The sequence below is a fragment of the Lactuca serriola genome, chromosome 9, assembly GCF_051521515.1.
Source record: "Lactuca serriola cultivar US96UC23 chromosome 9, Lser_US96UC23_V15, whole genome shotgun sequence".
In the NCBI taxonomy this organism is placed as follows: domain Eukaryota; kingdom Viridiplantae; phylum Streptophyta; class Magnoliopsida; order Asterales; family Asteraceae; genus Lactuca; species Lactuca serriola.
In genome coordinates this window covers 95,843,579-95,856,262 of record NC_136416.1, presented here as the reverse complement: position 1 = coordinate 95,856,262, position 12,684 = coordinate 95,843,579, and the positions used below count along the sequence as shown (strand labels likewise).

The 12,684-nt window shown below is 36.4% G+C and overlaps 2 protein-coding genes and 2 non-coding genes across 4 annotated transcripts; 2 read left to right on the top strand and 2 right to left on the bottom strand.

Moving 5' to 3' along the window:
* Positions 1-2,311: 2,311 nt before the first annotated feature.
* LOC145075958 (uncharacterized) lies at positions 2,312-2,728 on the bottom strand. Its single transcript, XM_079022010.1, has one exon. The coding sequence runs from the start codon at positions 2,726-2,728 to the stop codon at positions 2,312-2,314; it is 417 nt and encodes a 138-aa protein (XP_078878136.1).
* Positions 2,729-3,956: 1,228 nt separating this feature from the next.
* On the top strand, positions 3,957-7,169 carry LOC145075957 (uncharacterized). The gene has a single exon (XM_079022009.1). The coding sequence runs from the start codon at positions 3,957-3,959 to the stop codon at positions 7,167-7,169; it is 3,213 nt and encodes a 1,070-aa protein (XP_078878135.1).
* Positions 7,170-10,056: 2,887 nt separating this feature from the next.
* TRNAC-GCA (transfer RNA cysteine (anticodon GCA)) lies at positions 10,057-10,128 on the bottom strand. The gene has a single exon. It is a non-coding gene; the product is annotated as a tRNA-Cys (tRNA).
* A 1,080-nt stretch (positions 10,129-11,208) lies between these two features.
* On the top strand, positions 11,209-11,280 carry TRNAC-GCA (transfer RNA cysteine (anticodon GCA)). The gene has a single exon. It is a non-coding gene; the product is annotated as a tRNA-Cys (tRNA).
* Positions 11,281-12,684: the final 1,404 nt, after the last annotated feature.

Sequence of the window (12,684 nt, the reverse complement as noted above, 5' to 3'; positions counted from 1 at the left end):
TAGGATAAAAAGTACCTGATGTTGCCGATGGAGACAAGAAAGGACGGGATGGACATTTAACTACTTTGGTGTGAGTAACAAAATCTTGAAGAAGTACCGATGGAAATTTCTCGTGGTGCCCTCTTCCCATTGGAGGTTCAGTGTTTGATGGTGGCACAGATGTCACCGATGGTGAATTAGGAATAGGATCTAATACGGGCTCAAGATTCACTGTGGGATTAGTGGTAGAAATGGGCTCGGACACCGATGTGGACACATCAACAGGTATGGGTTGTGTCGATGAGCTGTCATTTGAGGCATTCTCCAGAGGCTCAAAGTAATTGGGAAGGTCATGAAGTGTAGGTGGCTGATCTTTAGAATAAATAGACAAATCACTAGAAGGAAATATATCCTCAAAAAATTTCACATCACGAGAGACAAAAAATGTTTTAGTGTCTAAATCATAAAGTTTCCATCCTTTCTTGCCAAACGGGTATCCAACAAAGACACATTTTCTACTACGACTCGCGAATTTGTCACCTTTAGCTTTTTTATTATGAGCAAAACACAAACACCCAAGGTTTTGATGGTAGAGTAAGATGGCGAAGTACCAAACAGGATCTCAAAAGGAGTTTGATTGTCTAGTAATGGGGATGGTGTCTGATTAATTAAGTGAGAGGCGGTAAGCACACATTCTCCCCCAAAAACTTACAGGCAAATTAGCTTGAAACATGAGAGCCCGTCCGATATTTAAAAGATGTTTGTGTTTTCGTTCTACACGACCATTCTGTTGTGGAGGACCCACACGGGAGGTTTGAAAAAGAATGCCTCTTGTAAAAAAATAATTCATTAAACAATTAAATTTCGTACCATTATCACTTTGAACAATCTTGATCTTTTGGGAAAATTGTCTATGGACCATTGCAACAAATGACATGAACATTTGAAAATTTTCAGTTTTGTCAATCAAGAGGTATATCCACACAGCGCGCGAGTAATCATCAACTATGGTTAAAAATAACGTGCACCACAACTAGAAGAATATTTATATGGTCCCCACAAATCACAATGAATTTTTCAAAAATTCTACTGGTTTTATTGCTACTTAAAGGAAATTTTTCTCTAGATTGTTTAGCCCGAAAACATACTTCACATGCTTTATTCAAACTACCCTACAAACTACTAGTAGGAATGAGAGATTTCACCACTTTTTCTGAGGGATGACCCATTCTTCTATGCTAAAGTTCAAGAGTCGATGAGGATGAAGCTTGATTGACTGAGACATGCTGAACAGAGTCGCCTTTTCCAAAGTAGTATAGTCCGTCCCGTCTAACTCCCGTTCCAATCAGCTTCCTCGACCGGTCCTGTATAGCACACATGTAAGAATTAAATAGTGTACTACCCTTCATATCATCATTCAGTTGAGAAACTGAGATCAAATTGCAATTCAATTTTGGAACCAAAAGAACACTTTTTAGGGTAATTTTGTCAGATAAGTGCACACTACCCTCATGGGTAGCAATAACTTTTCTACCATTCGGCAGTCCTACTAACAAACTTGAGATTTTATGAGCATTATGAAGCCAAGAAAAATCTCCTGTAACATGATGGGTTGCCCCAGAATCAATTATCTAAAGTCTCTTTTGCAACGTACCATGTAATCGTTCTTCAGGGATTTTTGAGGTGCTCATCAAACCTGTGAGTGCCTTCCACTGCTCAGCGGTGAAAAGCAATGGAGATGAACTTGTATTACCTCCTGATCCATGATGATAGTTTGTAGTCAACGCGTTTGCACGTACCAGACCCTCTTCCACGTCCACCAGATCTGCCACCTCTACTTCCACCATCAGGCTTACTTCGATCCTGTTCCCACCATTCTGGATATCCAACCAACTCAAAACAATTCGCCGCCTCGTGCCCATTTTTCTTGTAGTGAGAACACAGAAGAGATGACTTGTCTGTCTTCTCCCCTCGCCCCCTTCCTTTGGTGTTGGTTCGAACAAAGAAACCCAAAACATCAGCAGGTTTTTCTTCAATGGCCATATTAGTAGTCCTTACACACTCATCTTGCACTACCAATTGAAATGCTTTGTCAAGTGATGGTAACGGGTCTTGCGAAAGTATATTTGTATGTAAGCTAGAGAAGTAATCAGAGTTCAACCCCATAAGAAATTTATGGAGCATGTATGTGTTTCTTCTTTCTTCGTGTTTGGTTCCAGCAGTGCAAGCATCACAACAGGTACATGTAATCACCGGTTCATGCTTGTGAAGTTCTTCCCACAGCGCCATGAGTTTCCCAAAGTACTCCGACACCAGCATTGTTTTTGTTTGTTCACACTTGGCGATCAAACTCGAGCTGTTGAATTCTTGGTCCATTAACAACATCATAGCGGGACTTGAGCGTATCCCATAGTTTCTTCGTGTTTCTATGCTTCGCCAGATAGCATTTTACTTCAGGATCTATCGTGTTCATAATCCACGACACTATCATGGCATTAATGGTATTCCAATCAGATTCTGTGACTGGAGGAGTTCTTTCAGTGATCGTACCATCTAGGACCCCAAATTTTCTTAGTGCTTCCAAAGCCATCTGGATATCTCCCGCCCAGTCATCGTAATTATCACCACGTAGTCTGTTCGGCGTGATGTAATCACTAGGTCGGTCTTGAGGACCAAGATAGAAGGGAGAATTAGACTCAATTTTGGGAGTCAATGATTCTCCGGGTGTTTCACCTGTTTTTCCTGTCATGTTATTAGGTTTGTGTACAAACCCGCTCTGATACCATGAAATAATCGACACAAGTGTGTAGCCGATTTTAATTTGTCTTTCATTAATGACAATGTTGGTATTTATACATCAGAGATCCGTTTGAATCAGATTACAACTATTAGATTACAAAACAGACTAGAGATAAGCATTACATTCAAATACATAAAAACTAGATAAGAAGATAACGTGATATACTTCAACAATTATCCAAAAGTCTAGAGGGATAATAACTTTGTAGTCCCTAGGATAATAAACTATCATTTCATAAAATAACGAACTATTGTTTTTATACATATTTAATTATTTTATTTTATTATATACCATTATCGGTAAACATACATTTCGTGTCAAAAAGAAATCTTGTATTACCGGTTTCATCCATAGTTTTGAAATTAAAAGGCTTAATTACGTGGATAGTATTAAGTATTAACTATTAAGCATTGTTGGATTTGAAAGTGCTTCCTCAACTTTAAGATTTTCTAACATTTCCAATTCTAAGGACCAAGGAGGATGTGGAATATTCACCATTCTAAGCAAAATCACACATGTTAATCTTCGTATTATAAATATAAATTTTCTCAAACTTATAATATTTATAGTCAACAACTTATTTTAATCCCAAAATAAGCATCTAAGTTTAAGTCTATGTGTATATTAAACACTTAGTTCACATAAATTAATGTTTTGATACCATCTGAAACACCTCTAGTATAGATAAAGAGTTTTAGTGATAACTTGAAAATACTTGATAAATTTTTAAAGAGTTGATGATGCAGATCAAATAGCCTTAAATTACATGAAGAAAGTTGAACATCCAAAGAATTTTCACATCTTTTAAGTTGTTGCGTTGTTGCCTTTGTTGAGATAAAGTCTCAATTTATTGTTTTGGTATTTTTTTTAGTAGTTGTCTCAAACTTGAGGGACCTTGGTTGTTATTTCTTTAATTTGGTGTTTGAGTTTTGCTTTTAAAACTCTCGTTGACGTCTTTTGTACACAGATACTTGATTTTCTTTTGGTGAATAAAATTAGGGGTTGGTTTTTTTCCCTAATATTTGTGAGTTATCGGCATTCAATTGAATCAACGATAGTTTGTTCTTACTTATTCTTTCAATTAGTCACGTACAATGCATCAGAGTGGTATCAGTTTCCAGACCGATCCTGTGTTATGCCGCCTCGCAGACCAAGGAACGGTAACGCTACGACAACCATGGATGATGCTGATTTATGTAGGGTTAATGCAGATCTCCGACGACAGGTCGAACTTCTGACTCAACGACTTGATGCACTAAACCAGGAGCAAGATGACGACACTGTTACAGCAGAAAATCCTTGGTTTCATCAAAACCCTTCCCCTGAACGACGTGATCGTCATTGGGAACGTGGCTTCTGGGTGGATATTCCTGATTTCGATGGTGGTCTCAAAGGTGATGAGTTCGTTGACTGGTTATCACAGGTTGAAGAAATTATGGACTTTAAAGAAGTCCCGGATGACCGCCGTGTCCCGTTAGTCACGACCCGTCTATGTGGCCGTGCGCAAGCTTGGTGGCAACAATTGAAACAGACTCGCATGCGTTCTGGTAAGGACAAGATTTCAAGTTGGGAGAAATTCAAGAAACATATCCGTGCTGCGTTTTTACCTTATAATTTTGAGCGAGAATTGTATCAACGATTTCAAAACCTCCGTCAGGGCCCTCGCTCAATTGATGATTACACCACCGACTTTTACCAATTGCTCGCTCGTACTGACCTTAACGAATCACCAGTTCAATTGGTTTCTCGTTATATTGGTGGCTTACGTCTACAATTACAAGATACTTTGAACATGTTTGACCCGTTAACCGTTGCAGAAGCACATCAACGTGCTTCTCAAGCAGAAAAACAGTTAGCAAGACGTGCAAATGTGAACTTTCGTCAACCCTCTAGTTCAACAGGTGCTACTGCTGGTTCTTCCACTCCTGGTCGAAAATATATTGAACAAGCCCCACCCCCACCAGTTCAACGTCCTTCACAAGGACGTCCAGGAAGTGGTATGTGTTGCTTTAGTTGTGGTGAGTCTGGTCACCGACAAGTCGACTGCCGCAAAGCACCCGTTGCTACACATGGACTCTTTACCAATGACACTATTGCGGTTGATCCGGATCATCTTGATGATAAACCCATATATGATGATTACCCAGGTGATGAGGATGTCCATGAGGAATATGTTGCAGGCGATACCGGTCCGCTCTTGATGTTACGACGTATTTTCCTCACCCCACGTACACCCGATCAAACAGAGTGGTTACGCCACAATTTATTCCAGTCAACTTGTACTATTGGTGGGAAAGTCTGCACCTTTATAATTGATGCAGGTAGTTGTGAGAATGTGATTTCAGAGCTTGAGGTTTCAAAATTGGGGCTTACTTTGGAAACTCACCCCAAGCCGTATAAGCTTGCTTGGCTCAGTAAAGGTATTGATGTTACCGTTTCCAAACGTGTCATGGTGAGTTTTTCTATTGGTTCGACTTATAGTGATAATATCTATTGTGATGTCGTTCCGATGGATGCTTGTCATCTCCTACTGGGGCGCCCTTGGCAATATGACCGGTCTGTTATACATGACGGTCGTTCCAATACTTACTCGTTCATGTGTCGTGGCAAGAAAATTGTGTTAGTTCCTTCTAAACCTCGTGTGGGTTCTTCGGTAAGTGTTGCTCCACCAACTACTCTATTGTCTCGAGTTCCTTTTCAAGCAGCCATGGAAGCATCTGGTATAGTCTTTGTTTTATTTTGTGCCCCAGTGACTACGGCTAGCTCTATTGTCCCAACTCCAGAGATTCAGTCATTACTGCATGAATTTTCTGATGTACTTCCTGAATTATTACCCTCGGCTTTACCACCATTGCGTGATATTCAACATCAAATTGATTTGGTGTCGGGTGCTCCACTACTAAACCGTCCCCATTATCGTATGAGCCCAATAGAACATGAAGAATTGCATAGACAGGTAGAGGACTTGCTTGCTAAGGGTCATATTCGTGAAAGTCTTAGTCCTTGCGCTGTACCAGCCCTACTTACTCCAAAGAAAGATGGCACTTGGCGTATGTGTGTGGATAGTCGTGCTATTAATAAGATCACAATTCGTTATCGGTTTCCTATTCCTCGACTGGATAACTTGTTAGATCAATTAAGTGGTGCTTGCGTGTTTAGTAAACTGGATTTGAAGAGCGGATACCATCAGATTCGTATCCGCATGGGAAATGAATGGAAAATTGCATTTAAAACTCGTGAAGGCTTATACGAGTGGTTGGTAATGCCATTTGGTCTCTCTAATGCTCCTAGCACATTTATGCGCATCATGAATCAGGCGTTACGCCCTTTCATTGGAAAATTTGTTGTAGTTTATTTCGATGATATTTTGATTTATAGTATCAATCCTATTATACACCTTGAACACTTGAGAGATGTTTTGTTGGTCCTTCATAAGGACAAATTCTATGCTGCTGCTGCAAAATGTATTTTTCTAACTGATTCGATTCAATTTTTAGGCTACGTGGTCTCCAGAGATGGACTTCGAGTTGACCCTAGTAAAGTTGTTGCCGTAAAAAACTGGCCATGCCCTAATTCTATCACGGAAGTGCGCAGTTTCCATGGTTTAGCATCTTTTTATCGACGTTTTATTCCACACTTTAGTGGCATTATGGCCCCAATTACTGATTGCATGAAAGGCACTTTATTTCGCTGGTCTGATGAAGCTGAAGACGCTTTCAATGAAATTAAACATCGTTTGACCTCCGCCCCTATTCTCGTGCTTCCGGATTTTTCGCAACCATTTGAGCTTCATTGTGATGCCTCAAAAACTGGTATTGGTGCAGTTCTTAGCCAGTCGGGACGACCTGTTGCTTATTTTAGTGAGAAGCTTTCGGGTGCTAAGCTTCGTTTTAGCACATATGATATGGAATTTTACGCGGTTGTTCAAGCCGTGAAACATTGGCGTCATTACCTTTTTCAACGCGAGTTTGTTCTTTATAATGATCATGACTCACTCAAACACCTTGGAAGCCAAGATAAAGTCTCTCATCGACATGCTTCCTGGCTTTCTTATTTGCAACAATTCACTTTTGTTATCAAGCATAAGGCGGGCGTTTCTAATCGTATCGCCGATGCTCTGAGTCGTCGTCACAGTTTACTCACAGAGATGCGTGTTCATGTGCCTGGATTTGATTCATTTATGGACCTGTATGTGGATGATCCTTTTTTCTCTCATGTTATTATCAAACTTCAGCAAGGTAATACTACCGACTTCTTACTGGAGAATGGTTTTCTTTTTCGCGAGGTTCAACTGTGCATTCCAGATTGTAGTCTACGTGCGAAAATTATACAGGAGCTACATAATGAAGGTCATGTTGGGCGGGATCGTACGTTTCAGTTGATTGCATGATCATATTATTGGCCTTCCATGCGTAAGGAAGTTGGGAAATTTGTTGCTCGATGTCGTACTTGCCAGCTAGAAAAGGGTGCCGCGACTAATGATGGGTTGTATATGCCTCTTCCTATTCCTACACAACCGTGGTCTGATGTTAGTATGGATTTTGTTCTTGGTCTTCCTCGAACCCAGCGTGGGAACGACTCTATTTATGTGGTGGTGGATCGTTTTTCCAAGATGGCTCACTTCATTCCATGTAAGCGTACGACTGATGTTGTTCTTGTCGCCCAACTTTATTTTCGTGATGTATATCGTCTTCATGGTCTTCCTGCCTCTATAGTTTCCGACCGTGATACTCGCTTTGTGAGTCACTTTTGGAGGAGTTTATGGCGCATGGTCAACACCCAATTAAATTTTAGTAGTGCTTATCACCCCCAAACGGACGGCCAAACTGAAGTTGTGAATCGCTCTCTAGGCAATCTGTTACGTAGTCTAGTGGGGGATCAACCTAAATCATGGGATTTGAAGTTGCCACAGGCTGAGTTTGCCCATAATCATGTTGTTAATCGCAGCACAGGTTTTGGCCCTTTTCATGTGGTGTACGGCTTAACACCACGGGGTCCTCTCGACTTGCTCGCTTCGCCAAGTAAAGTGCGACCACATACTACTGCCGTGGATTTTGTCGCTCAACTGAACCAAATTCACCAACAAACGCACGCTAACCTTACTGCTAGCACTGTGAAATATAAGGCGCATGCTGACCAGAAACGTCGCGCTGTCGAATTCGAGGTTGGTGATTTTGTTTGGGCGATTCTAACTAAGGATCGTTTTCCTGCTCATGAGTATAGTAAGCTTGCTGCTAAGAAGATCGGCCCTGTCGAAATTATGGAAAAGATCAATCCTAATGCATATCGCCTTCAACTGCCGAGCCATGTTCATACTTCTGATGTGTTTAATGTGAAACACCTCGTTCCTTTTGTCGGCAATTCCTCATCTGACGATGATGTGGCTTCAGATTCGGGGTCGAATCTTCCCTACCCTGGCGAGAATGATGCAGATCAAATAGCCTTAAATTACATGAAGAAAGTTGAACATCCAAAGAATTTTCACATCTTTTAAGTTGTTGCGTTGCTGCCTTTGTTGAGATAAAGTCTCAATTTATTGTTTTGGTATTTTTTTAGTAGTTGTCTCAAACTTGAGGGACCTTGGTTGTTATTTCTTTAATTTGGTGTTTGAGTTTTGCTTTTAAAACTCTCGGTTGTACACAGATACTTGATTTTCTTTTGGTGAATAAAATTAGGGGTTGGTTTTTTCCATCTTCTTCTAATATAAGCACATGTCAAAATAATGTCGTTAAACTGGTAGACCTAGTTAGTAAACCGAGAGTCGGACTTTATAATGGAATTAAATAATGACTAACACAATTCAAAAAATCAAAACTCCTAAAAATATTGCAAAAATCATTTGTATATAATAATATAAGTAGAGGTAAGAAACTTTTAGAATCAATCATTCAAAATATAACCAAAACGTAATTGCACATGCTTCTATATTCCCAACAAAAGTTAGAAAACTACAAATGGTGCGACATGACAATTACAAGACCCATGTAATTCTCTACATGAAATACATTGCATGTGTTTTTGTTTCAATGATTTTATTTTACATTTATTTGTTTCATTTCAAACGTCATTTTGGCACTATATTTTGGTTACTTGCTCTCTATCTCTCTTATAACCAATTTCCAATCACTTTTATAGGTAGTTTAACGTAGAATAACATTGCTTCCACTAGTTAAACCTCAATTAATGTAACCCAATGATGTTCTAGAAGATTAAAGTTGCATTGAAAGATTTATCATAAACTTCAAGTTTCATTAGAGCTTATAAAGAAGCAATATTGCCCAATAAGCTCAATAACACCATTAGTTTCATGCATTAAACTCATGAGAATAAATTTATGCTTATAATTCAAATTCTAAGTAGGTAGGATATGGATAAAACTATTATACCAAGAACCTATTATGAAGCATGTATGTACCAAAAGTGGGTAACGACCATGTATAAGGGAATAAAGGCCTTACTCATAAATGGTACTTGGGTTGTTAGTGTCTTAACTATTGGTAGAAAATTTATCGGTTATTGGAATACAAAATAAAATATTAGGTGAATGATGAAATAGAAAGATATAAAACAAGATTAATTGCAAAATGATTTAATCAACAAGATGGCATATATTGTTATAAAGAAACTTTTTCAATGGTGGCTAAACTAGACACTATTACATATGTTATTACTCTAGCTGCAAATTACAATTGAAAATTGTTTTAGTTGATGTTAATAATTCTTCGTGTATGAGGACCTTGATGAAGATGTGTATATAAGTCTTCATTTATCATTCAAATTTTGAGCCATTTTATGGATTCTCCTTGAATGGCGTATTTGCAACTTTGTGTCTTTATGCCTAAAGGCTTTTGTAAATGCATTGATATTAGAAGATGTGTCACTAGATTTTTCATATTTTTGGATGAATCTTTATTTTATTGTAAGAGTAAGAAGTAATCTACCATTTCATGGGGTTTATTTTTTCCTCTGCCTTCCTACATATAACGTTTAAATGTCAAAAGCCGACTGATTTCATTCAACCCAACTTAATTTTCAAAATTTCCTAAGCATACATGTCTTCAGAAATATATTTTTCACATAATTACTAACTTTCTTTATTGTTGGTATGAAAATATATATAGCACCCTAGCTTATACACGATGGTGCTAGTTAGTATGATTTTAATCTTGGTGTTAGCAAAAACGAAGCTAAACTTGCGGGTATGTAATTAAAGATAATTTGTAGCTTTAAAGTAAAGGAGCAAAATAGGGAAATAGTAAACAGAAAAATAAAAAAAGAGGGCCCAACCGGGTTCGAACCGGTGACCTCTTGATCTGCAGTCAAATGCTCTACCACTGAGCTATGGACCCTTGTTGATTTTGTTGTTACATATTACTACATTATACTTTAATTAGGTAGTTTTAGCTTCGTATTTAACATATAATATTTTAGACACATTTTATCCCGTTTATGAAATTACTATTAGAGTTCTTATTGAACTTATGTGTATGTAAAATCTGGAAATTCGTTAAGTGGAGGTGAAAACCACATTCTTAAAAGAGTAATTTATGAAATAAAAATTATATAAATCAATCAAAATATCTTGTAAAAGCTAGAAAAAAAAAGTATGCAAACATTTTAAGTCATATGGTTCCTTTGTATGGTTTCCAAAATAGTGGTGACAAATGTTTTTGTGTAAAACAAATTTGCTTGTGGTCCTGTATTATTCAATGTTTAAATGTAGACATTATTTTAATATTTCGGAGTAACTTACATGTCATAAATGATGTGAAAATTGAAATCATCATTGCGTACGATCCTACTGATGTTATTTTGAGTTTTAAGTTGATTAAAAACAACACTGGCTTTTTTTTTACTCAGTCTCATTATATTTGTGTGAAGCTTTTAATATCTTTATGATATTATGACCCTCTCCTAATTTAAAAGAAAAAAAAAATCGTGTGAATACATTCTTGCATCTAAATATGTTAAAGTAATTGGTTCTTTGTTGCATTTGTCAAGTCACTTTCATAAATTAAAGCTTTTAACATTACTTGAAGCCTTGAAGGATACCTTTTAAAAAGTAAATCATCTAGTGGATAACTGGATATGTTTACAAAAGGGTCGACAGTTTGACACGTCAACAAGTATTTGAGTCCTTGAAGGAAATGAGATTGAAGTCCATCAACTAGTCATAGTAAACCGACAATTCCAATGATTACAATTACTAATAACGCACATATAATGAAATGATTTGCATAAACCATTGTGGTTTTATTGAGTCAACATTTCCTTTGTTTAAAAAAAATACTGCAATGTACTTTACACAAAACTCACAAGTTTTGAAAAAGTAATTTCATTAAAAAGCATGTTAACTATCTACAATAAATCAAATTATTAAAAATAAGATGTATTTAATATAGTTATTATATAACTACTACAATCAACAAGGGTCCATAGCTCAGTGGTAGAGCATTTGACTGCAGATCAAGAGGTCACCGGTTCGAACCCGGTTGGGCCCTCTTTTTTATTTTTTTCATTTTGTCACCCAAACTTTTTTTTCCTCTATCCCTCTTTCACTTTCAGAGTTTTGCTTTTCCATTACGATAAAGTTTGTATTGTCACGTCACACGTGTAAGAAATATTTTTTAAATCATTGCATTTGACCAAATGTTGTTTTTTTACATTTTTGATTAAAAATAATCAATTTTAACACCAAGATAAAAGTTGTACAAATATTATCATACTAGTTAAAATCCGTGAAAATCACCGGTAAAAAAGAAAAACACTGTTGATAATTTAAAACGATAACAAAATCAAAATTTTATAAAAAATTATTAAATTACAAAGAGATAAGTTTTGTCTATAATTTTATAATGATTAGTTAAAATTAATATATATACAGTGTTGTGAATACCGATATATGTTTTGTATGTATAGACATTTGATAAAATTATGATTTTATACAATAATACAATATAAATTTAAATAGAGTAAAAAAACACAATAAATAATGATAATGATATTGTTATAGTGTAATTTTCTTTTTATCTAATTATAATTTCCTTAATTTTCTTATTTTTCTATTTTGAGCGGAGTAGGTGTTCTTATTTGTATTGGCATAAACAAAAATATTGTATATTGTTTCAAATAGTATAAGAGTCCATGTTGGTGGTGGATGCAAATGTATAAAAGTGGGGGCACATGCCCCCGATGACTAAATTTTTTACATATAAGGCCCTTTAAATTTTTGGAAAAAATCAAAAATTCCCTTTATGTTTTTGAAAAAATTCAAACGTGCCCCTAACAAAAGAAAATGTTAGAATCGTCATTGCCCATGTTAATGTTTCAAACTGAAAAATAAAAAGTACTTGGTTTATAAAAACTTGTGAGTAGCATTTCAAACATTAGATAAATTTAAGGAAATTGAAATACTAAACTTGAAATGGATGCAAATATGAATAGAATTGAAATAAAAAATTGAAACATATGCCAATTTAAATAGAATTAGACAGCATCATCGGAGATATGAATAGTAAATTAAGTTGATAAATCTTATTAAATATGTTTTGAATATATAAACAAAGTTCGTTTTGTTGATTAATGATAAAATTGTGATGTGGTAAAATAAAATGTATAACTTAATAAAGTTCAACAAAACTGCACTAAGGGCAAAATGGTAAAGACGTGGACCAAAAAAGTATAAGGTTTTCATACATCAATCCACTAATAGAATGTTAGAGGAATCTTTTAAAAACCAACAAAAACATCATAGAAACAACATCAACAACCAAATAACCCACAAACTCATTGATAGGGTACCGAGGATAAAAGGGTCAAGACTTGAAAAGTTGCAATAAATTTAAACTTTAATTTAACTAAAATGATACGCACCAGCCATACACACATAGCCATCATTTATTTGC

Bases quoted from the DNA above. Each gene is read 5' to 3' on its own strand.
- LOC145075958 (XM_079022010.1), bottom strand. From the start codon at position 2,728: ATGACAGGAAAAACAGGTGAAACACCCGGAGAATCATTGACTCCCAAA.
- LOC145075957 (XM_079022009.1), top strand. From the start codon at position 3,957: ATGGATGATGCTGATTTATGTAGGGTTAATGCAGATCTCCGACGACAG.